The sequence below is a fragment of the Geotrypetes seraphini genome, chromosome 10, assembly GCF_902459505.1.
Source record: "Geotrypetes seraphini chromosome 10, aGeoSer1.1, whole genome shotgun sequence".
Lineage (NCBI taxonomy): Eukaryota > Metazoa > Chordata > Amphibia > Gymnophiona > Dermophiidae > Geotrypetes > Geotrypetes seraphini.
This window is the reverse complement of record NC_047093.1, coordinates 67,883,150-67,908,885: the sequence shown is the minus strand read 5'-3', so window position 1 is coordinate 67,908,885 and position 25,736 is coordinate 67,883,150. Positions and strand designations below refer to the sequence as shown.

General features: G+C 41.9%; 1 protein-coding gene across 6 annotated transcripts in view; it reads right to left on the bottom strand.

Moving 5' to 3' along the window:
- The window catches only part of GARNL3 (GTPase activating Rap/RanGAP domain like 3), a 564,903-nt gene that overhangs the window by 30,616 nt on the left and 508,551 nt on the right, over positions 1 to 25,736 (bottom strand). For all 6 annotated transcript variants that reach the window (XM_033962150.1, XM_033962147.1, XM_033962149.1 and 3 more), the window contains 3 exons: positions 23,281 to 23,347; positions 15,126 to 15,233; positions 12,623 to 12,741 (listed from right to left, as the gene is read on the bottom strand). In XM_033962150.1, the coding sequence (XP_033818041.1) occupies positions 12,623 to 12,741; positions 15,126 to 15,233; positions 23,281 to 23,347 (294 nt within the window). The remainder of the gene's footprint in view (positions 1 to 12,622; positions 12,742 to 15,125; positions 15,234 to 23,280; positions 23,348 to 25,736) is intronic.

Sequence of the window (25,736 nt, the reverse complement as noted above, 5' to 3'; positions counted from 1 at the left end):
TTGGGGCAGGATTGTCGGTGTGCCAATGTCCTGCGTGCTTTCAATGGTGTACCATTCCTCACTGTGGGTTGCCAGGGGTCAGAAGCCAACTCAGTGGTATAATCCATCTATCCAAAGAGCTTTAACGCTATTTTCACTGGAGACATTGCACAGTAAATTACTTTGCACCAATTGGGAGTCATGGACCACTCCCATTCCTTACTCCATTGCAGGAATATACAGTTATGGCCAGATGCTATTCATGGTGCCTAACTCATAGATGCCATTGGGCGTGGCTGTCAATCATCCACTAGGCACCATTTTTAGAATCATACCTAGCGGTGCCTAAGTGTTCTTAGGCACCAGTAGGCATCAGAACCTTAGGGGCATTTCCATTTAGGCCAGGGTTTTCTTGGCCTAAATGAGTGTGCCTAGGTGGAACCACTCTCCAAAATTTGCCCCCAATCCACCCCTAACTACGCCTACTTGCCAGTAGGTGCCTCAATGTAGATGCCTACCTCAAAGTGGTAGGAGCTACAGTCCAATTAATTAAAAAAAATAAAATTAAAATTAGTTTTTAATGGTGCTTTCAATTATCAGCGCTTATTAAGCCAATGAAAAACATTACCCCCACCCCCCCTTTTACAAAACTGCACAAGAAGTTTTTAATGCTGGCTGGTGTGCTGAATGCTCTGTACTGCTCCGATGGTCATAGAATTCCTATGAGCTTCAGAGCATTTGTGTGCCTGCCAATGCTGAAAACCTCTTGCATGGTTTTGTAAAAGGGTGGGGGGTAAGTTAGGCACATAGATCAGCTAGGCACACCGATCTAGGCACTTAACTTTAGGCATGTTTTATCGAATCAAGGCCTTAGTGTGTGAATTAACATGTGTTCTCATGTCAGCATGGTAATAGCTACCACGACCATGTGCTAATAGAGTTATTTATTTATTTAACAAGCTTATATCCCGCCTAAAACCTAAATGGGTTACAAAAAGAGAAATTAGGTCCTTACCTGCTAATTTTCTTTCTTTTAGTCCCTCCAGACCGGCATAGAAACAGATGTCTTTTCTCAGTCTTTACAGCAGCAAAAAGGTCTGATGGACCTTCAAAGTAACTAACTTCTGTCTCGAGCACTGAACTACCAATCATATGTCATATAAATAATATAATTGAAAAAAGGAGAGAGTCTCAGTGTGAAGGACCAGCGAAAGGAGAAAAACTTCTCCAGTACTCACATGCTAAGGTGAAGGTCTAATAACCTCCACCTGCACACCATCATCGAATCCCTCCGGTGAGCACCCACCAACCAAATCAAAAATAGGGTGAAATAAAGTGAAATTCAATAGTGATAATCATAAATCACATATTCACAATGCTGAAACAGAGAAAAATACTTTGAAGGTCCCCCCAGCTGACTCCCAGAATCAAAAGGAAAACTTAGCTTGCAGGCAGATCTCTAAACTCTGTCTCAGACTGAAATCCTGCAAATGCATCTTAGATCCTTTCCCCTCCCACCTTTATGAAAACATTCCTGCACAGGCCATCTCCTCCCTTACGAGACTTATTAACTCTGCTCTACTATCAGGCCTGTTCTCCACTAAAATGGGTCACATTGCCTTGTCACCTATTCTGAAAAAGCCAATCTCGACCCCTCCTTACTGTCAAACTACCGTCCCATAGCAAATATCCCTCTACTTACCAAACTCCTAGAAACCATAGTTGCTACCCAGCTCTCTTCCTATCTCAAGAGATTCTCCATTCTCCATCTCTACCAATATGGCTTCGGACCCAGCTTCAGCACCGAATCCCTCCTAGTTTCCCTAATTTCAAAGGTGCAACAACTACATTCACGCAACAAATTCGCTGTCCTACTACAATTCGATCTTTCTGCTGTTTTCGATGTCGTCCACCACGACATACTACTTTACCAACTTTCCGAGATCGGAATCGACTCCACCGTCCTAAAGTGGTTCTCAAACTTCTTACGCTCCCGCTCCTACACCGTCAATACAAATGGCACCATGTCCACTCCTTGGACAACATCCTGTGGTGTCCCTCAGGGATCACCCCTTTCCCCTATTCTCTTTAACATCTACTTGTCCTCCCTGAAATGTTTTCAACTATCCCCCCTTGAAACAATCTACACATACGCGGATGACATCCTTGTCCTCCTTGAGACAGACCAGAACCTCACCAACCTCCACGAGAACATTACAGCTTGCATAATGAGACTCCGCTCCTGGTCCTTCTCGGTACAGATGAAACTAAACGAATCAAAAACAAAATTACTCTGGCTCGGCCCAAAATTTGAACACCTGTCCACCCTTTTCGCATTACCCACAGGCGATACACTGCAGCTTGAATTCTCATGCAAAGTCCTTGGCATCATTATCGATTCCTCTCTCTCCTTCAATGACCACCTCAATTCCTTGGCAAAATTATGCTTTTTCAGTCTCCACATGCTGAGAAAAGTAAGATCCTACTTCAGCCAACAACATTTTGCCGTCCTTGTCCAATCCATCATCCTATCCAAACTAGATTACTGCAATGCCATCTACTTAAATCTATCCAAAAAAAGTCTTCAAAGACTCCAACTAATCCAGAATACTGCAGCCAAATTGATCTTTTCAAAACGCAAATCTGACCATGCCTCCCCACTCCTTGCCAAACTACACTGGCTCTCAATGATCTCCAGAATCCATTTCAAATGTTCCTGCCTGGCTTTTAAGATCATTCACAGCATCCTTCCTCCCCTTATCCCACTATCTTTCAACTCCTCCAGTCCCGACTCCTCCAGAACCGCCCAAAGGTATAAACTAGTCTTCCCCTCTCTACGCGGCATTCACTATGCAGGCAAACTGGGAAAATCCCTTCTTTTCAAAATCACAGGACTTTGGAACGACCTCACCATCCCGTTGCGGAACCTGGGCTCCCTCCAATTATTCCGCAAACAACTGAAAACTTGGCTTTTTACCAAATTGTAACTCTATCCTCCCCCTTTTTCTCCTCCCTTCTACACATAAGTTTCATGTAAAACTTTCTCCTTCTCTACCAATTATTTAAGTTCTTGTAAACCGTGTCAAGCTCTATATTCGTGGAGATGATGCGGTATATAAACTTAAGGTTTAGATTAGATTAGGCATGGTCTGTAGATGAAAAACAAAGGCAAGGAGACACTGTAAATTGCCAAGTCAGATGAAATGCAGGAGTAGGTTCAACCAGCCCGGTTTATTATCGAACAAATCCCTGATGAGTTCAGAGGTGATAAATTTGCCCGCATTCAACTCCGGGAACAGTTTTGGATTTTTGAACTTGATACTGTTTACCCGCATGGCCTGAATGAATCTATGGAGTGGAATACCATAGTGTAATTTGGGCTCTCATTTGATTGGCTGTTGCTCATGACTCAACTTTTAAGCTCTGTTTGCTTGCTGCTCTGTTGGCTCCTTCCTCTCTCCAGGCTGGCTTGTTTGCTTTATTTGCCGCTCATGGCTGAATAAATGCTGTCCGTCTAAAATTACAGGTTCCTGAGGAAGGGACCTAGAGTCCCCGAAACCAGGCTGGTTGAACTTACTCCTGAATTTCATCTGACTTGGCAATTTACAGTGTCTCCTTGCCTTTGTTTTTCATCTACGGACCATGCCTGCAAGCTAAGTTTTCCTTTTTGATTCTGGGAGTCAGCTGGGGGCACCTTCAAAGTATTTTTCTCTGTTTCAGCACTGTGAATATGTGATTTATTATTATCACTATTGAATTTCACTTTATTTCACCCTATTTTTGATTTGGTTGGTGGGTGCACACAGGAGGGATTCGATGATGGTGTGCAGGTGGAGGTTATTAGACCTTCACCTTAGCATGTGAGTGCTGAAGATGTTTTTCTCCTTTCGTTGGTCCTTCACACTGAGACTCTCTGCTTTTTTCAATTATATTATTTATATGACATATGATTGGTAGTCCAGTGCTTGAGACAGAAGTTAGTTATCTTTTTGCTGCTGTTTGTGGTTTCTATTTAGTATCGTGTGCAGCTTTTTGCTTAGTGGAGTTAGTTTTTCTCAGTCTTTAGCAGGTGGAGTGGTAAGATTGCGCAACTTGCAGATGCAGATTTTGCCAGCAGGTGGCGACTGAGACACTAACTTTTGGCTACACTACAAGTGGACTGTGCAGTCCATCTTACAATCAGTCTTTACGAATAGCAAAGCAGAAATCAACTAGGCTGAACAAGAACATACAACTCTCCACTCACAAGGAATAGTCCTAAATCAGACCTGGGAACACTGTTGGATACTGATTAGAACAAGAACCTTTCAGAACACCCCCACAGTTCACCAGTTAAACCAGCCGAACTAAATGCCGCTGCTCTTTAAACTCATCAAACAACCAAATACAACAAAATCCCACAGAAAAAAAACCGTACGCTTTGCGAAAATACCGAGCAAAATGACTGGGTGGGGTCTGTGCCAGTATGGAGAGACTAAAAGAAAAAAAAATAGCAGGGAAGGACCTAATTTCTCCCTCTAGACAGGCACAGAAACAGATGGGACGTACCAAAGCAATACCCATCATGGGTGGGACTCCTGAAGGGCCGCCACAAGAAAACGTTCACCGAACACTGCGGCCTGACGCACCTGAATATCCACACCGTACTGTCGAACAAAGGAGTGGAGAGAAGACCAAACTGCATCATTACAGATATTCATCAGAGCTACAAGAAAAGATGCAGCCTGAGAAGCTGCTCGACCCAGAGTGGAACGAGCTTTGAGCAATTCCGGAACATGCTTCTATTGGAGAAAGTACTCCAAAGCGATAGCCTCCTTGATCTAGCCTTAGAAGCATCGTCCCCCTTACGCAAATCCGCTATGAGGACAAAAAGATGGTCCGACTTACGGAACTCCTGGGTCCGCTGAATATAAGAGCTAAGGACCCTACAGACATCCAACTTGCACAACTGCCTCTGCTCTGAGCCCTCCTGCTTTCCCAAGACCAGGAGGACCACAGACTTGTCACCATGAAACAGCGAGACTACCCTTGGAAGAAAGGAGGGGACTGGCTGCAGCAGAACCCACTCCATAAAGAACTCCAGTAAGGGAGGCCTACATGAAAAAAACAACAACCCTGCAGCACTGAAATGCGTCTTGCGGAAAAAATGGCCACCAAGAAAAAACGCCTGAAGAGGAAGGTCCTTCAATGTACAGGCTCAAACGGAGGACACACAAGTACAGAAAAGACTAGATGAAGATCCCAGGCAGGAACCGATGACCGAACTGGTGGCCAGATCAGGTTTGCAACTCTCAAGAACTAAATCATATCCAGAGAGGAGGCCAAACACTTACCACGCAAAAGACCGTTAACCGAAGACAAAGTGGCAATCTGCACCCGAAGGGAAAACCAGGCAAGACCTTGCTCCAGGCCATCCTGCAGAAAACTTCAGAATGTGAAGCAAAACAGCCCAAAAGTGAACCACGCCACACGCAGAACACCATTCCTCAACAATATGCTAACCACGGACATAAGCTTGAGAAGTGGAACTTCTCCAATACTCTAAGAGAGTGGAGATCACTTTATTTGAATATTCCTTTTTTCGTAGGCAAGCCCTTTCAAGAGGCAAGCCATAAGACAAACAGGACTCAGAACTAACATTGGAATGGGACCTGGAGTCAGAAGATCTGGTGAGAGGGGCAGCTGGAGAAGATCTGCTGCAAGCAAATGAACCAGAATCACATACCAGGGGCATCTGAGCCAGGCTGGAGCCATGAGAATCACGCGGCCTGCATGTCAGGCAATTTGAAGAAGAACACTGCCCATTGGAGGTCACAGATGAAAGACATACAGCAGGCCTTCTGTCAGTCAAGCCTGCACCAGAGCATCCAGTCCCTCGGCCTGACAATCTCTGCACCGACTGAAAAACATTGGCGCTTTGGCATCGACACTCAAGGCCATGAGATCCATGATTGAGCGACCCCAAGCCTGAACAAACAACTTGAAAGCTTCCAGCCAAAGACACCACTCGCCAGGATCCAGTGCATGAAGACTGAGAAAATACACCTGGACATTGTCCACACCAGCAAAGTGGGAAGCCGAGATGTTCTGAATATCAGCCTCCGTCCATTCCATGAGCATCTCCAGAGCCACCAGATGACTCTTGGTGCTCCCCTGACGATTGACAGAGACCACTGCTACGGCAGTGTCTGAGAGGACTTGAACCGACTTGTCCTCCAGCCAGGACTAGAATTCCACCAATGCTAGCTGAATACCTCTGGTCTCCAGAACACTGATCAACCAGGATGCCTCCATCGACAAACAGCATCCCTGAGCCAAGCAACTGAGATATTGAGCTTCCCAACTGAGGAAACTGACGTCTGTGAGAAGCACTGTCCACTGAGGCTGATCAAGACTCATTCCTGAAGCAGATTTGAAGACAAGGGCCACCTAGGCTGCGCCAAACTAATCCTCAGAGCAGGACCGGAGAGTCCAGATTGTGAATCTGTGGTGACTAACCGCCGAAGAAGCGCATACTGAATAGGACGCATGTGAGCCTGAGCCCACCAGACCACTTCCAAGGAGGCTGCCATGGGCCCCAAGATCTGCAGAAATTCCTGCGCAAGCGGACATGGTATTATTTATCAAAAGGACATCATAAAAATTATAGATCACTCCACCGGAAATGCTGAAATAGAATTTCTTCAGGTCCAACTTAACACTAATCCTATAATAGATATACTTTTACTGTATATCCCTCCGCCAATCGTTCAAAACAACTTATTTCTCCTTCAAAATTTGATCTTTGATTTCAGCTCCTCCTCTGAATATCCTTTAATTCTGGGAGATTTCAACTTTCACTTCGATGAACACACTAATCCTCTCACCAGGGAACTTTTAAGTTATATAGAAGCACTTAACTTCGTACCTCTTATTCATGAGATCACACACTTGGCAGGACATATCTTGGATATGATTTTTATTGCAAATACAGACCATCTTTCTTACTCTAATATTCTAAATACTTCAGTCCCCTGGTCTGACCATCATCTCATCTCATTTAACTTATTGTTAAAAAAGAAAATAACACCAATTTCTTTACCCAAAAAAATAACATATCGTGATTATACAAAATTAGAACTCTCGTCAGTCTCTTCTTTTTTTCTCTCAAGACCTCCCATCCCTGAGACAGATCCTCTTGAAGATCAACTTAAATTATGGAATGACACAATCCAAAATCTATTGGACAAAGAAGTCCCCCTCATCAATAAAACAATATCTAATAAAAAAGTTCAAAATCCCTGGTATACCCCGGAACTTACACTCATTAAAAGACAGCTTAGATCCTTAGAAAGAAAATGGTGCAAAAACAAAACCAATAATAACATGAAAACATTCAAAGAGTTATCTCAATACTATAAAATTAAAATTAATGAAGCTAAACGTAGATATTATACCAACAAAATCAAAAAAGCTAAAAATTCATCCATCCTATTTTCTATTATAAAATCTTTTAACTCTAACTCAAAACTCGAAAAAAACAATTCAGTTCTTTCAGCACAACATCTTGCAGATACCTTCTGCAATAAAATCATTAATATACGTAATAAATTTGCATCCACCCCAACCATTGCTTCTACGGAAACACACAATAATTATAAACTCCCCTGTTCCAAATGTTCTAATTTCAAAATTCCAACAATAACTGAAATTAAATCAATCATTCAAAAAATAAACTTAAAGAGTTCCCCTTTCGAGATTATTCCCCCAGTAATCCTAAAGAAATATTTTCCTTGCTTTGGACCATTTATACAATCATTTATTAAAAACAGTCTTTCTTCCGGGATTATACCTAAGACCTGGAAAACAGCTACAATCTTTCCCATACTAAAGGATCACAAAATTAGTATTGACGACCCAACCAACTACCGTCCTATCGCCAATATTCCTTTTTTAGCTAAAATCACTGAGAATGTGGTATTCAACCAGCTATCAGATTTTGTCCAGTCTACTAATATACTTCATCCCAATCAAACGGGCTTTAGGAAACATCACAGTACCGAATACTCTTTAATCGGGCTCACAACCAACATCATCTACAATCTAGATCATCACAATTCAGTTATACTTTTCTCCCTTGACCTTTCAGCTGCATTCGACACCATAGATCACTCCCTCCTTTTAGATAGGCTAAAATCACTAGGTATCAGCGACTCATCATTACGCTGGTTCAATTCCTTCCTATCCGACCGAAACTCAACGGTACGCTTTAATAATTCATCCTCTACACCATTTTCTCACAACTATGGAATCCCTCAGGGTTCAATCTTGTCTCCGTTACTATTTAACATCTTTTTATCCCCTTTACTCAGTCTTAGTCAATCTATAGGTTTCACGACGTACGCCTATGCCGACGATATCCAACTGATTCATTCTGTCAATCCGGAAAATTCCAGTGAAATACTTCAAATTAATCAAAAATTAGAAAAAATTAAAAATTGGCTTACACAGAACATGCTTGCATTAAACGTATTTAAAACAAAGGCCTTACTCTTTCCAGCTAAACAGGGCTTAAAGCTTTCTATCCCTTTTTCAATTGATAACACAACAATTGAACTTGTTACATCACTCAAGATATTAGAAGTAACAATTGACGACAAACTCTCTTATCAAGAGCATATTAACAATATTGTTAAAAATTGCTTCTATCGTCTACGTTTAATTCGCTCAATGTCAAAATATTTGGAACCAAAATCCCTAAATATTCTAATACATTCCCTTATAATATCCAAACTAGATTATTGTAATTCACTTCTAATGAATATTACCCACAAGGACCAAAGACGTCTACAAATAATACAAAATATCGCAATCAAAATAATCCATCAAGGGAAGAAATATGATCATGTAACTCCCTATTTGATAGAATCTCATTGGTTACCCATTAATCAACGAATAACATATAAAATAGCTTTATTAGTATTTAAAACAATATCTACTAATGAACCACAGTTTATAGATCGGCTCTTAATTCCTCATACGTCAAATCGTTCACTTCGGTCTAATACACAAGGACTACTAATGGTCCCCTCTCTGAAAATAATAGGAACTAGACGCCATGACATCTTCTCAGTCATGGCACCTCTTATATGGAATACTCTTCCCCTATATATTAGAGAAATCAAAGATCTTAACTCATTTAAAACTAATCTAAAAACATTTCTCTTCAAAGCCTCATTTAATTTTTAGTACAACTTTTAGTGAAGAGCTAAATTGTCAGTATCTCCTCATACATCCTACCCCAGCCTAAATGTTATACCCTACCCATCACATACCCCTTTTCTTCCCTTTGGGGAAACATCAATTTGTAACTTTTTTCCTTAATGTCCTTTCCTATGTGTATCTAAGTACGTCTGTATTGTCAGTTTGTTGAAGCCCCCTAAAATTTTTAATGTAAAATAACTTGTTTTATTGTTCTATGCTAAAATTTTTTATTATGTAATTCGCTTAGTCTTAATAAGCGAACCATTAAATTTAAAATAAACTTGAAACTTGAAACATCGGCGATCCATCAGAGAGCGAATCTGCATCTGCAAGTTGCACAATCTTACCACTCCACCTGCTGGAGACTGAGAAAAGACATCCGTTTCTGTGCCGGTCTGGAGGGATGCTAAAGAAAATACATACATAGAAGACAAATAAATCAGTAACATAAAACAACAAATAATAATAAAGCATAAACATTACTCATCATTCAACTACTGCTTCCTAATAAATAGTACTTCTCATCTCTTTAAAATAGCTTCCACAGATAAGGATGGTTGTAAAAGTTTTTTTAAAGTGTTGTATATTATTCATCCAAGTGTGGTATACTATCCAACTAGGTTATTCCACAATTTCACCCAAGCCATTGAAATGACCTTAGTTCTGGTATCAGCATATTTCACCCACTACAATTCATCCACTGACAACCGCATTCAGATCTTAGTGAGTGTTATGGACGATACCATGTCATAGTTTGTGATAGGTACCAAGGTATTCCATTGTGAACAGCCTGAAAAGTCATGCCTTAAAAATAATTCTACTCTTATTAGGCAACCAATGCAATTGTTGCAAGAATACAAGAGAGGTCTAACTTTCAAACTTACTACCTCCATAAATAAGCCATGCAGCAGCATTTTGTATCATCTGCAATGCTCTACACTTAGAGGATACAATTCCCCAGATATACAGCATGACAGTAATCCAACTTCTGTAGTTTCATACTTTGAACCTCAATCTGAAAATAATATTTTGATAACATTGCTTTCAGTCTACTTAAGAGCCGCATTTGAAAAAAAATGAGGACTTTCATGGACAAAGTTGAATCTAAAAAAACTCTGTGGAGTAACGATGTTCCTAAACTCCACAGAGTTTTTTTTTTTTTGTTTTCTCTGGATTTTCTTCTTTGTGGATATTTTGGGGTCAATTCCTTTTGTTTTTGCAAAGTTGGATCTAACCAGATACCCAGGATTTTGATTTTCCTCCTCACATGAATTCCTATGGTAACTGCTTAGAATGTATTAGTTATTTAAAGGGACCCAAGGTTTATTTACATTTAGAAAACTGCTTTATCTTACGCAGCCCAAAGTGATATACAATGTAAACACCGGAAAGATCAAAAAACAATATATCAAAAATAAAACAAATGCAAAGACTGGCATCTGACTACAAATATGATAGTACCAATCAAATATAGTCAAAATTATATGCCAGCAACAATTATGACAACATGAAGACAATATTGTATAATACACTAAATAAATTTCAAGCATTACATAAATCCTTGGAGCAAAATATCAACTGCACTAAAAAAGAATCCGAGTTCAGGATGGAAAAGCTAAAGAGAAAAAAATTTATTTCCTAAACGCTTAAAAAACTAATGTGAAAAACAGAGTTTCTGACAAGATGCATGCAAAGTACAATCAAGAGGGGGGGCATTAACAAGGAGTGGTAAAAAGAGGCCTTTTACTGCACCATAATTATCGGTGGAATTACCAAGTTGCGGTGTCTCAGTACTGCAGGTTCCCATAGCAAATGAATAATACTGCTTGCAAGTCACCTCATAAGCAGCATTATTCAACTGACCCAGAACATTAGGCTGCCATGATGTGGCCCTGTACTGCTGGACGTCTCTTAAAAGAAATTGGCTTCTTTAAGCTGAAGAGATGACTAAAGAGCTTCCTAAACTGCAAGTCCCTCTAAGCCCCTAAATCAAACATCTCAAAAGTGAAAGCTCAACTAGCATCGCACTATCCCCCCCCCCCTCAACCTGAAGGGTGCCCTCCTTTTGATATGGCCTCTCTGGCAGTCTCTCCACCGTCATTGGAAGTTCAAGTTTCTGTATAAGAGCACATGCACTGGGTGATATTGTATTTACATAATACTGAGCTGCTTTATATGGATTTGCATCTGATTACAATGTAACCCTCAGAGACTTAAAGAGCACTAAGTTAGGACATGACAACCTATGTTAAGTGTTTTTTAAGTTGCATTAAGGGATAAATAACAAGGACTATTACCCTAATGCAGCTTGGTATCTTGCCCCCTAAGAGTCTAATGTACCACTAATCTTACCATTAGTATATTTTGGGGGAAATGTTTTGATAAATCACATCCAACATATTCCTTATGCTCCCAGGCTCAGGCTCAACCTTAAGGGATGTGCATAGAGCAAAACATTTTGGTTTGTTTTCAGTTCCTTTGGCATTTTTTTTCCCATATCGGTGGATGTTTTACCAGTTTGTTTCAGGCATTTGTTTTAACAAAAAAATTTTAAAAAAGTAAGTTGTCCTACAAAATTTTTAAAGGCATGCTAATGAACTTACCATGTATTAATTTACAGGCTATGGACCTCATTCTACAAGCTCAATTTACATTTGATACATGCATAAACCAGCTTGCCTAAACCTCTAAATCTCCTTTTTACAAAACTGGGATATGCACATCTCAAACCCAAGTTTATGTAAAAGTTTTAAACGCACTTCGGTTTATCAACAGCACGGTGTACAAAATATATAAAACAAAAACAAGAAAAGACAGGAATGCCATGTAAAATAGGAAAGGAAAAGAAGAAAAGAGACAAAAAAAGCGCACACAAATGTAATAATAATTTTTTTAAAAATTAATTAATTAAATCTAAATAATCTAAAAATCTAAAAAAGCAAATAATTTTGTTTGTCTTGTTAAAATAGTTGCCATAAAACACAGGATCCCAATACTCCAACCTTCTCATAAGAATGCTAAACCAAAAAGATGAGTCTTAACCATTGATTTGAATTTTACAAAGGATAACTCAGAACGAATCAAAACTGGGAGAGAATTCCACAGGCAAGGAACTGCTACACAGAAAAGCAGACTTTTGCGTGTTTGTGTATAGCAAGTCAGAGACAAGGGCATGGTGGCTATGGGCTCTGTGTTGATAAATTCTGTTCTAAAATACTGGCGATACTTTAGACACTGATCTCTCCATCTCAAGTCCTAGTTCTGTAACTTATCTAAAATAGTACTGCACATTTTTTCTAGGCATACTACTGAATCAAAAGCATGACCCTAGTGAGCTTTTTATACAAACCATACTGTTTCACCCGGGATTGGGTGTTATATTTTATTCTGTTTTCCTTACCCTGGATGCCACCAGTTGCAGCTCAGGAACCACAGCGGTGTGCACCAGGTTTCCATTCACGACTAGTCGGATCTCGATGGAATCAGTAGTGAAAGCCAGTATGTATGGGAAAGCACACACTACAGAGACAGGAAGACAAAACAACATGACAGGTTTCATAAAGGCTTAAAGATCCATATCTGAAGTGTTCTTCCAGCTACATTTTGGAATTAGCCAGTAGCCTGGACCAAATTTATCCATCCAAAACCCCCCCTCCTTTACTAATGCATAGCGTGGGTTTTAACGCCTGCAGCGGCGGTAACTGCTCCGACGCTCATGAGCGTCGGAGCAGTTATCGCCACTGCCGGCGCTAAAACCCGCCCTACGCATTAGTAATGGAGGGGGAAAGGTAGAGCAGCGAACATTCCCAGTAGGTGTTTGCAGGTTTAAAAAAAATCATTTTATTTAGTTTATGGGATTTTATTATTTGCCTTTTTTTGTCCGTATCAGGTCAATGTCCTCATTAAGGCGTACTTTTGCACAACAGTGCATCCAAATGCGCAATAGGGCACACTATTGAAGAATAAGGTGCATTACTGAGCAATAAGGTACAACATTGAGGAATAAGGTGCATTACTGAGCAATAGTGCTTGATGTTGTACAATAGTGCACCCTATTGGCAACACAGAATAACGCCCCACCATTTTGTGTTTCCCATATCGTTTCAAAGAAATGCAAGTTCCTAATTCCCAGGATGTGACTTTACTTTGGCCATTCAGCACTTATATTCAGCACAATCTTGAGGAAAAAGGAGAGAGATGACAGGAGGTAGAGGAAGATGATTGGAGATATGGGTTGGGGAGGAGGGAGAAAGAACCCAGAAATGATGTAAAAGGAGAAAGGAGCCAGGAATCCAGGAATGGGGAGGAAAACAAGATCAAGGATAGAAGAAGGCTTGAGATGAGAGAGCAAGACTTAGATTAAAGGGAATCAATGGCGTACCAAGAGGAGGGCGGGCGGGGGAGGGCGGTCCGCCCTGGGTGCCAGCCATGAGGGGGGTGTTCCCAGCCTGGGAGTCATGGTCCGGGAACTTCCCTTCTCACGGCCCGGTGCCAAGGCTCTGGAAAGTCCCCATGGCCCAGCATGTTCCCAGCCTTCTCTCCCTTTACCTTCCGTGAAGCTGAAAAAACTGCCGGCCTCTGCAGTGATTCAGCTACATCGCCCGCGGCTCCCCTTCCTGCTTTCCGTGTCTGCCTCTGCAATCCACCCGGGTGGAAACAGGAAGTTGCGTCATTGGCAGACGTGAGACTGGGCCGTGAGAAGGGAAGTTCCCGGACCATGACTCCTAGGCCGGGAACACCCCCTCATAGCTGGCACCTGGGTGGAACATTACTAAAAATATTTTTTTACATTGGGGGGGGGGTCAAAAATGATGGCAGAGGTGTTAAAAAACAATGGGCCCCGGGTGTCACATACCCTAGGTACGCCTCTGAAGGGAATAGAGAGAGATGGAAACTTGGGACAATGGGAGATAAATACAGGAGGAAGGGGAAGGCAAATAGAGGAATAATTGTTGAATAAAGGGGCAAGAATGCTGAAATGAAAACAGACAAGAAGAACTAGAAAAAGATAAAAAGGAGGAAAGAGAAGAAAGTGAGATTAAATTATCTGCTGGCAAAGAAGGAAAAGACAGAACTGACAAAAAAGAATAGTGAAGGACAACAGAGAGAGACAGAAAAGAAAAGGAACAAAGACAAAAGCAAAACATTATTAAAAACAGGGAAACAATGAGTCATAAATCAAGCTAGAGACACTCAGAGTCCCTTTTACAAAGCTATGGTAAATGCACCGAAGTCCATAGGAATTGAATGAGCTTCGGTGTGTTTACTGCGGCGGCATCATTACTGCGGCTTTGTAAAAGGGGCCCTAAAGGTTGAAAACTTTTTTGTTCGACAGACAATACAAAAACTAAAGTATGATGGTGTCAGAGGAGAAAAAAAAGCCCATGCAGTGTTTCTGTGCCCTAAAGATGAGCATGGCGCGTAGTCTATTGTAGCCATGGGAGCAGCAGGTGGAGAATATGGGAAGCCAGGGTTCAAATCCTGCTTCTGTGGGAGAAGCAGGGTGAAGTTAGATAGTAAGCCCTCTTGGGCAGGGATCTAGCAACTTTAGCCTTATATGTAACTTCCTTGGAGCTCAGACTTGGAAAAGGCAAGTAACTAACCCCCTCCCCTTCTCCCCTTTTATCAAGCCGTTAGCATTTTTTATCGCCGGGCTGTAGAAGTAAAAGTTCCAGTGCTCAAAGGAATTCTATGAGCATTGGAGCTTTTACTGCTGCAGCCGGCGACAAAAAACGCTAATACAGCTTCATAAAAGGGCGGGGGTGGGGTGTAAATCTATGCTGATGTGATCGTCCAGAAAGTAAAGTCCAGGTGGTCTGAACGGAACCCTCAGCGTGCAAAGGAACCATTGAACTGGAAGGTGAAGAGGAGGAAGGGACGTTTCTGCCATGCAGTTTCCTTACCAATTGCATTAGGAACCTGGTTCCAACTAAAGTGAAAATCGGATGCTGAAGGCTGGATCAAAGGAGAAGCACCATTAAGGGGGCACACTTTTTTGTAATAGCAGATATCTGTAACAACAAAAAAAGGGGGTTACTCTTTCTAATCTCATTCTGCTCAACAGGGTTTTTTGTATGTTAAGTATCAAGGTTTAAAAAGAAGGCATAAAGGTGAACAACTTGTTCTTCACAATATCTTTATTGATAAAAACTACCGTATTTTTTGCTGTATAAGCCGTACTTTTTTCCACCCAAAAGTGGGTGGAAATCTCGGTGCGTCTTATGAAGCGAAGGTGAAAAATTTGAATCCCCCACATGGCTGCAACCCCTCCCCCCCACGCACCAGCTTTTTAAACACCGCCCGCCGCTCTCCCCCCTTACAATTGCAACCCCCCCCTGCGGCCGCACCACCTTTCAGCCGCACCACCTTTTTAAACACTGCTTTGCCACCCCCCTGTACAATTGCAACCCCCCTTGTTGCAGCCGCACCACCTTTCAGTCGCACACCTTTATAAAACAAACCCCCGCCGCTGCTTTCATTGCCGCCGCCGCTGTCTTCACCGCCATACCTTTTTCAAGCCTGGTGGTCCAGCGTATATCCCTCCCTCCATGGCTTTGCATTATTTTCTGGCAGCAGGCGCACAAGTCAGGAGCGCAGCGATCAAGCCCAAGCTTTGCATGCTCCCGCTTGGGCCCGCGCTGCTTTCTGAATGGCTGGCGGCAGTTCTCACAGGACTTACAAGAACTGCTAGCAGTCATTCAGAAAGTGGTGCGGGGCCAGGCGGGAATGCAGAAAGCTCACGCCTGACCTCCAGGCTCCTGACTTGCGCGCCTGCTTCCGGAAAATAATGCAGAGCCATGGAGGGAGGGAAGAATTAAAAAAGGTACGAGGTTGTTTTTTTTTAAAAAGGTACAAAGGAGGGGTATGATTAAAATGTACAAGGAGGTATGATTAAAAAGCTACAAGGGGGTATGATTAAAGGTACAAGAAGGGGGATGATTAAAAAAAGGTACTGGGGGTACGTGGGGGGATGATTTAAGGTACTGGGGGGGTACATGGGGGGCATGGGGCATGCCTGCCTGCCTGTCACTAGGCCACTAGGTCTGCCTGCTCGGTGCCCTGTCCCTGCCCGCCCTGTGCTCTGTCCCAGCCTACCACTAGACCACCAGAGGGTGGGGGCAGGGTACAGGGGAGGGGGGACAGGGTGCAGAGCCTGGCAAGGAGTGTGGAGTTGGGTGCAGAGCCTGGCAGGGAGAATTTGGTTCAGAATGGGTTTTTTCTTGTTTTCCTCCTCTAAATATAGGGTGCGTCTTATGGTCAGGTGCATCATATGGAGTGAAAAATACAGTAATCTATCCTTGACCACGTTACTTTGCAGGTTCTATATATAAACCCAATAGCACTTACAGTAAGAGATCAATTGAAAAATTTGATGCAGATAATATGGAGATATATGTTGGGCACAATTTTTAAAGCACAAATTATCTTCCACATCGACAGGCACGTTAGCCCATACAGAGTAACTGCTAACTTTTAAAGGGGGCTTGAAAATTGATAAGAAACTGTTCTAAAATTTTCCATGTGCTTGATTTGAAACTGCAGGTGACCGAGTTGGGGAGGCAAGATGGAGTTTAAATGGCATGCATTTATTTCACAGTTGAAAGGAACAGGCGCTATGTTACTTTCCATCCCATCTCCCAAACTAATCATTCCCACAGGAATGCTTTAACCTTGCTAAAAATCTGGTCACAGTGGAATCTAGCCTCCATTTTTACTGAGCCAGAAAAGGGCAATTTTAAGTCATGTTATTCGAGTAAAATTTTATTTCTCCAGGTACATGGCTCTGAAAATTATTTTCATATGTATTGGAATCCAGAATCCTGAGTGGAGTGGAACGGGTACAAGTGGATCAATTTTTCACTCCGTCAAAAATTACAAAGAATAGGGAACACTCTATGAAGTTACAAGGAAATACTTTTAAAACCAATAGGAGGAATTTTTTTTTCACTCAGAGAATAGTTCAGCTCTAGAACACGTTTGCCAGAGAATATGGTAAGAGCAGAGAGCATAGCTGGTTTTAAGAAAGGTTTGGACAAGTTCCTGGAGGAAAAGTCCATGGTCTGTTATTGAGAAAGACATGGGGGAAGTCAGTGCTTGCTCTGTATTGGTAGCATGGAATATTGCTACTCCTTGGGTTTTGGCTAGGTATTGGTGACCTGGATTGGCCACCGTGAGAATGGGCTACTGGGCTTGATGGACCATTGGTCTGATCCAGTAAGGCTATTCTTATGTTCTTATGGAAGACCCAAGTAAGGCAGTCTGATACAAAGCCAATGCAGTCTGAGCTCAGAGTATGTGTAAGATCATTCAGTAGCCCTGTCCTCTCATTTGTTGAATGTTGAATCCCAAGCCAGTTTGTTCTCCCTGTCACATGTTCATGTGTAGCTTTTTTGTCTTCCTTTGGAAAATAAAAAAACCCATATGAAAATTGCTTACAACATTCATAGGTACAAACAAAAGGAAGCCATTCAATCTCTCCTGCATAATATGAGGAATAGATCAATTTGAACACACTATTTCACCAAACAGCCAGGCAAGTGACCCACTTATTTTCTTTTCACTTTCCTTGTCAACAGCCGATGCCTTAAGTCAAATTTCTCTATGAATAATTGTGTTTAGAAGAAAAGCAAATGCTGAAGCATTGTTTCACCTGTGTGGCTGGTTATTGGTTTTGAAAATAGGTGATGAGGAATTGATATTGGTAATATCTTAGTGCTCAGTGTAGGGTTGCTATCTGACTCCATGTCACAAGGAATGAGCTAATTCTAGTCTGGGTGTTACCCGATTGCATTCATGAATTGTAGTTTTGATTTTCATGGGACTTTCAATGGGGCAATCAGAACTATAAGTTCATACCTAATAAACCATGCATACAATAAGGCAAAACCAGGACTGGAGCTTCGGAGCATGCTTCGAGGCATAGAATCAAACAACAACCCTAGCTCAATGAATGCATGGAATAAAAACAGAATGATTGACAGCAAACATTCCCGGGAACTACTAGAAATCAGCCTAAATAAATCATTTTACCTCTCTGTAGCATTGAGGCTTAAAAAGGTGGCTAAGATCAATTTGAAAACTCATCTGACTTGACTTTTGTCACATTTCTTGGGGACTGAAGGCAAGATTTTTATATGAAATGGGAAAACAATGCCATATGATTTTGGAGAGAACATGCAGATTGAGCAGAATGTTCTATATCGGGATGGGCGACCACAGTCCTTGAGGGCTACACAATGAATGTGTGTGAGATCTATTTGCATACAATAGAAGCAGAACATGTAAATCAATTTCATGCATATTTAATATGGAAATCTTGAAAACCTGACTGGATCTTGGCCCTTAAAGACCATGGTTGCTCACTCCTGTTCTATATCTAAGTCTCAACCACCTCTTCTTAACACAAGCCCAAGACAGTGTTCCCAAATTTGTCCTGGGAGAACCCTAGCCAATCAGGTTTTCGGGATATCCACAATGAATATTTATGGGAAAGATTTTCATGCACTGCTTCCATTACATGCAAATTTCTCATGAATACTCATTGTGGACAGTGGCGTAGTAAGGGGAGTGCGGGAAAGGGCACCCTTCCTCCTCTCTGTCCCTCCCCCCGGTTCCTCTCCTTGCCGTGTGCACCCGTTGCCTTCCCTTGTGCCTTTTTTACTTCCCCGGCGCAAAGTTTCTGCCTGCGTCAGCATCGGCACTCTCTCTGACTCACGCCTAGGAAGTGATGTGAAAGAGCAAGCCAACACCAATGTGGGCATGCTGCTCACACCAGAGAAGTTAAAAAGGTAGGGGGAAAGGGAAGTGGGCGCACGCACATGGCAAAGTGGGTGGAGAAGAGGGCGGGGGAAGGGCACCACCTCCCCGGGCGCCACTCATCCTTACTATGCCACTGAATGTGGCTATCCCGAAGACCTGACCTGACTGGGGAGCCCCCAGGTCGCATTTGGGAACCACAACCCAGAGTGATAAAAACCAGAGTAAACAGTGTCTCACTGCCCAGATTTAATAGGTCCATGGTTCCCAAGCTTGCCCTGGGGTGCACCAGCCAGTTCAGTTTTCAGAATAGCCACAATGAATATGCATGAGATAGATTTGCATATAATGGAGGCAGTATATGCAAATATATCTCATGTATTTATGTTATGGATATCCTGCAAGCGGCTAGGGTTACTACATGGCTCCAGATAAAGGAAGACAGATTGAGACATCTGGGTTTTACTTCCATTGAAAGCAATGGAAGTTGGGTTTTGCTTGCATAGAAAACAATGGAAGTAAAACCCGGATGTGTCAATTCGCCCTCCTTTCTCTGGAGCCATATGGTAACCCTATGCAAGCCTGATTGGCCAGTGCTCTCCCAAGGGAGGTATAAGGACCACTACCTTAGATGGACTGTGGCAAAGTAGAACTCCTATTATAAACACATTCTGCTCACGGTTCAAAAACACAGCCTTAAACATACCAGCTTGTTTCTTTCCCTTAAAGTTATTGTTCTAACAAGACTATTCTTTCAAGAGGATTCAATGACAAGTCTAGTATATCATGCTTCACTGTAGGGCCTACAGCATTTTTTCTGGTACCAATATCCTTTTCTGTAGAACAGGATATTTCTTTCAGTAAAAGCACATTATCATGAATGTAGTATGCTAAGAGTATTCTGGAAATTACTACAGACATTGTAAAGGTAATATTGGGGAAACAAACATAGTTTCAGTTAAAATACTACAGTTAAAACAACTATTGCTAGGCAGATCAGGCTGACCCAATATAAAAGGTTTACTAGCTTGACATGTTATAGTTAAACAAAGACTTCCTCCATGCATGGGCACAATGACACTTAAAAAAAAAAACCAATGACTCTTAAAATCTTTGACCTTTTCATTGTTATAATCACAGGAATACAAAAGCCTTTGTATGTCAAATAAAATTGGTCCAATATACAAGCTATTCCAGCTATAACACAGGGCTTCATGGCTGCTGGATTGATCTATGATCAATCTTGCAGATTGAAAGTTTGTCTGGCTTTGATCAGTTGTCCGGCAGATTCACATAATGCATTAATCAGAACAAAAACCTAATTCAACCTACTATTTTCCTGGTGAATTATGGCACTTGTGAAATGTACAGATCTACAGCAGGAGAAAATTGATTTCCACCTACTTATCTTAGGAGGTGGGCAGGCAGTGGTAGTGCAAGCTTCTTTAATGCCAAACCACTGTGCACTGGTTTCTAGGGATGAGAGGTTGAGGAAGTACCATACCCATTCATTTCTTTTGCCAGAAAGGGTGGTAGATGCATGGAACAGTCTCCCGGTAGAGGTTATGGAGATAAAGACTGTATCTGAATTTAAGAAAACGTGGGACATGCATGTGGGATCTCTTAGGGAGAGGAGGAGATAGTGGATGATAAGAATAGGCAGATTGGATGGGCCATTTGACCTTTATCTGCCATCATGTTTCTATATAAAATATAAAGCCTCTGAGGAATATTTTATTTATTTATTTAATTATTTTTCTATACTGTTCTCCCCAAGCTCAGAACGTACAGGTTAACATACAAAAAGGGGCATTTTCAATAGGATGTCTATGTCTAATTGGACATTTTGGAAAAATCATCCAGAAATCCAGTAGAGAAAATGTCCATTTTCCAAAACAGCCAGACATCTATTTTTTATTTTTGAAAATGATCTGTGTAGGCGTTTTGGTCCTTAGTAGGTCTATCTTTTTTGGCCATTTTCAAAAGTAAAAACGTCCACATAAATAAAGCACAAAAGCAAGTTTTGCAGACGCATCCAGCTACCTTGTTTGATTGTGGCAGGAGAATCCCCATCAGCTGAGCTGGTTTCAGGGATTTCTGTCGGCTCAGCTGATAGGAAATCCCCCTGCCAGGATCAACTGAACTGGCAGGGAGATTCATTTCTCCATCCCTCCTTCCCTCACAGGCACCGATCCCCTCCAGTACACCTCCAAACTTGAGCCCTACACCATTCCCCACAACATCCCCCTGACATCTCCCAACATCCGTGGACACCCCCCAACATCCCCGGACCCTCTGATATCCCCCTATATCCCCCAACATTCCTGCCCCCCCCCCTACTTGGCATCTCCCAACAGTTGTGGATGAAGTCAGAGGATGCCAGACTGAAAATGTACTTCTTACTGAGTTAGTTTAAAGGTGCTGAAATAAAATGTCAGGCTAAAGGCCCCCACCAAACAACCCACCTAGCATGTTTGCAGATGCTGCCTAGTTCTAAAGTTCATATTGCTCCCTGAAGAAGGTGACGGAGTCGCCAAAACTTGGATCTTAGTTGGGACTTTGGTATTTGGAAATTTACTTGTTTTAGCAATTTTTAAAGACTCGTTATACCACTTTGGTACAAACTGAAAATAAAGGATTACTGGTAGTGACCACAGGTTGAGTTTGACATCTCCAGTGCCTCTTTTTGTTTGTTCTGCTTAGCCTCGAGGCTTGATACCTTCTTCTCCCTTTTCCTGGAAGCATTCCAGCCAGTTAGGTATTCAAGATATCCAAAATGAACAATCATGAGAGAGATTTGCATGCAATGGAGGCAGTAAGGGACAAATTCTATAAGAGGCGCCTACAGTTAGGCATCTAACTTACCCTCCCCCCCTTTTTACTAAACTGTAATAATGGTTATTAGCGCAGGGAGCTGCACTGAATGTTCAGCGCTGCTCCCAACGCTCATAGGAACTCTATGAGCATCGGGAGCAGCGATGAGCATTCAGTGCGACTCCCTGCGCTAATAACTGCTATCTCGGTTTAATAAAAGGGCGGGGGGGGGGGTTAATTAGTAAATTGGCCTAGTTTAGGGGGTGAAGAACTTTTGTGCATGAGAGTATGTGATGATCTCAAGGTGGCCAAACAAGTTGAAAAGGCAACCGCAAAAGCTAGAAGGATGCTTGGGCGCATAGGGAGAGGAATGGCCACTAGGAAGAAGGAGGTCTTGATACCCTTGTTTAAGACTCTGGTGAGACCTCATTTAGAATATTGTGTACAATTCTAGAAACTGTACCGTCAAAAAGATATAAACAGGATGGAATCGGTTCATAAGGCATATTAGGATAGACAAAGATCTCAATATGTATACTTTGGAGGAAAGACGGGAGAGGGGAGATATGTTTAAATACCTCTGTGGCATAAATGCACACAAGGCAAATCTTTTTCATTTGAAAGGAAGCTCCAGAATGAGAGGGCGTAGGATGAAGTTAAAAGGTGATAGGCTCAGGAGTAATCTAAGAAAATACTTTTTTACACAAAGGGTGGTAGATTCATGGAATAGTCTCCCAGTAGAGGTGGTGGAGACAAAGTCTGTCTGAATTCAAGAAAACGTGGGACAGGCACATGGGATCTCTTAGGTAGAAGAGGAGATAGTGGATGCTGCTGATGGGCCAACTGGATAGGCCATTTGGCCTTTATCTGCCATCATGTTTCTATGTTTCTCTGGTATTCTGCAATGCATTCTCAAACCAGGTATGCTGGGACTTTCCAAGCCTGTGTTGCTAGATATATGGATAGGGAACATAGGCATTTACCTAGGCTGCCGAAATCTGAAGGAATCAAAAATTAGGACTAGGGATCTCCCCTCTCCCTACTCTCTCTCCTCTTATCCTCTGCCTATAGGCCCCATAATCTCAAATCTGGCCCCGATGGTGACCCCACAGCTAGTTGAGTTTTTAGTATGCCCACAATGAATATGCATGAAATAAATCCACATTTTCTTGGTATGCTCTGCATGCAGAGTTATCTATGCACATTTATTTTAGAAATTCAGAAAATCCAATTGGCTGTAGAGTCCTCAGAACAGATTCGAGAAGCCCCAAAGTCTCCAAGCTATGCCCAAGCAGTACTTAAACACCACAGAAGATATAATCGTTCTCTTTTATTTCTCATAAATGTGGATACTGCAAATAAATTCAGGGAATGTATGTTATTTTTCTTTGCAATTCTCTTTATAAAGGGAGAGTGTAGAACATAGCTGCGATTTCACATAAGTGAACAGAATTTTATTGAAAAGTAATACAGAAGTCAAACACTTACAGTTATAACAGAGCAGTAAACCAGCTTCTCCATCTTCATACACATCAATAGCTGCAACAAAATTAACCTGTAATGATAATGGGAAGGGTAGTGGGCAGAGCGGAGACTGCAGCTACTCACTTTTTGTGTTAAAGCAAAATGCAATGATGTGCTGATTAGCTACTCTTTGGGAAAAATACTGGAATGGAGGAACTCATCCGACATCAATATGAAGGTGGAGTTCAGCATGGTTCCTCACCTCATCCTCCAAGCCCACTCAAGCAGTGGGGATTTCAGAATATTGACAACAAATGTGCATGAGAGAGATTTAAATGCATTGGGAACCATGAGGACACTCCTTGCTGATGCCCCTTTATACATTTAGATTTGAGGCACTATAATACATCTTTGTGTCACACCTAGTTTTTTAAAAAAATGCAATTATTTTTCCAGCACTGGGTATACTGCTGGTGCCTTGGAAATGATCAAGCAATATTAACCTATAACAGTTATCCCCTTCTTTACAAAGCCGCGCTAGCGTTTTTAGTGCCAGCTGTGGCAGTAAAGACCTCCGACGCTCATAGGAATTCTATGCGCGTTGGAGGTCTTACTGCCACGGCTGGTGCTAAAAAATGCTAGTGCGGCTTTGTAAAGGAGTAGGTTAATGTTTTGTCTGAAATTTATTTTTTTATCTGACAACAATAGGGATATATCACTGAAACTAGGTATTGTGGCAGCCAGGGCAAGCCACGTGAAACATAATGGCTTTACTCCCTAACACGCCCCAGAGACTGGAAGTCATCACTCAATAATATAACCAAAATAAGAGTGGAATTCATTACAATAATAATAATAATAATAGGCCCTTCTCTGACTGTATATTGTAACCTGAAATACAAGCGATACAACCCAGTTATAATCAAAAGTAGCAAGATAGCATTGGAGATAACTACAACTGTAAAAACCATTAAATCAATGTGAAAACATTGGAAGTAGCCTGCAGAGCAGGGTCAACTTATTCAGTCCCCCCCCCCCCCCGGCAATCTGGTATCTCTCCCTCCACTCTTATCCCTCTGCCCCCTGGCTATAATCCAGTATGTATCACCCCTCTCTCTCAGGTTCACCTCTTCTTACTGGACCAGGTGATGCACTGACTCAGGAAACTGGTGACAAAGGAAACCAGTTCAGCATCTATGCCTCTGGAAGTTTGAAGGTAAACCAAACTGGGATTTTGGCGCTCTTTATCACCAGTGCCCTGGGCAAGGGCTTCACCTAGTCCAGGGGTGTGCAACTCCGTTCCTCGAGGGCCGGAATCCAGTCGGGTTTTCAAGATTTTCCCAATGACTATGCATGAGATCTATTTTCATGCACTGCTTTCAATGCCTAGTCATTAGGAAAATCCTGAAAACCTGATTGGATTCTGGCCTTTGAGGACCAGAGTTGCCCACCCCTGACCTAGTCTGTAGATCGAGCCAGCCCTGCTGCAGAAATGTATAGTGAAAAACATGAAAACCAAGGTTAGGTGAGAGACACAGAGGAAATCGGACTGGGTGTAGAATTCCCTATGGGAATCTGTATGTATTTCTACCCAAATTGGACAACCACTCTATGGCAGACTGAATGGGCTATTTGGTTTTTTTCTGCTATCATGGGACTATGGGTCCTTTTACTAAGCTGCGGTAAGACATGGCCTTACACAGGTTTTTCTCATTTTTATTGCAGCCACAACAATGGTCTTTTTGTATTAATGGCCATATGTTTAGTAGTGTGCAACCGTTAAAAACATTTTCCACGTAAGCACTACCACCACCCCTTTTATAGGTAGTACAGGCTCATGCAGCATTTCCATGCTAACCAGTTAGTGCATAGTAATGTAATTGCGCTAATTGATTAGTACAGGCATGTCCGCTCTCTGTCCCCTAACACACCTCAGCAAAAATTCAAAATATTTTTTTAGTATACACTTAGCACGTGCTAATTTGGCAGTAACCACAGAGCTGTGCATTCTGTGGTATGCCATTTTAAGCTGCATTAAGCATATGTTAGTGCCTAACACAGCTTAGTAAAAGGGCCCCATGATACTATCTGGTTATTGGAGTTCGGGTCCTGTCTGACTCAGCATCACACCACCTGAAACGCCATAAAAAAAACCTCAAAATCATAAAAAAAATAAACCAGCAATACAAGTCCATAAGGAAAAATGTTTTCACACATTCAAAAAAAGAAAAAAATAAATAAAAAATCATACAACTGTCATACATAAGCCATCAGAAAATCAATAAATACAAAAATTGTACAAGAGATGCTTAGATGCTAATACACCCCCCTCCTTTACTAACACGTAGCGTGGGTTTTGGTGCCGGCAGCAGCGGTAACTGCTCCGACGCTCATAGAAATTCTATGAGCATCGGAGCAGTTACCGCTGCTGCCGGCGCTAAAACCCACGCTACGCATTAGTACAAGAGGGGGACAGCCAT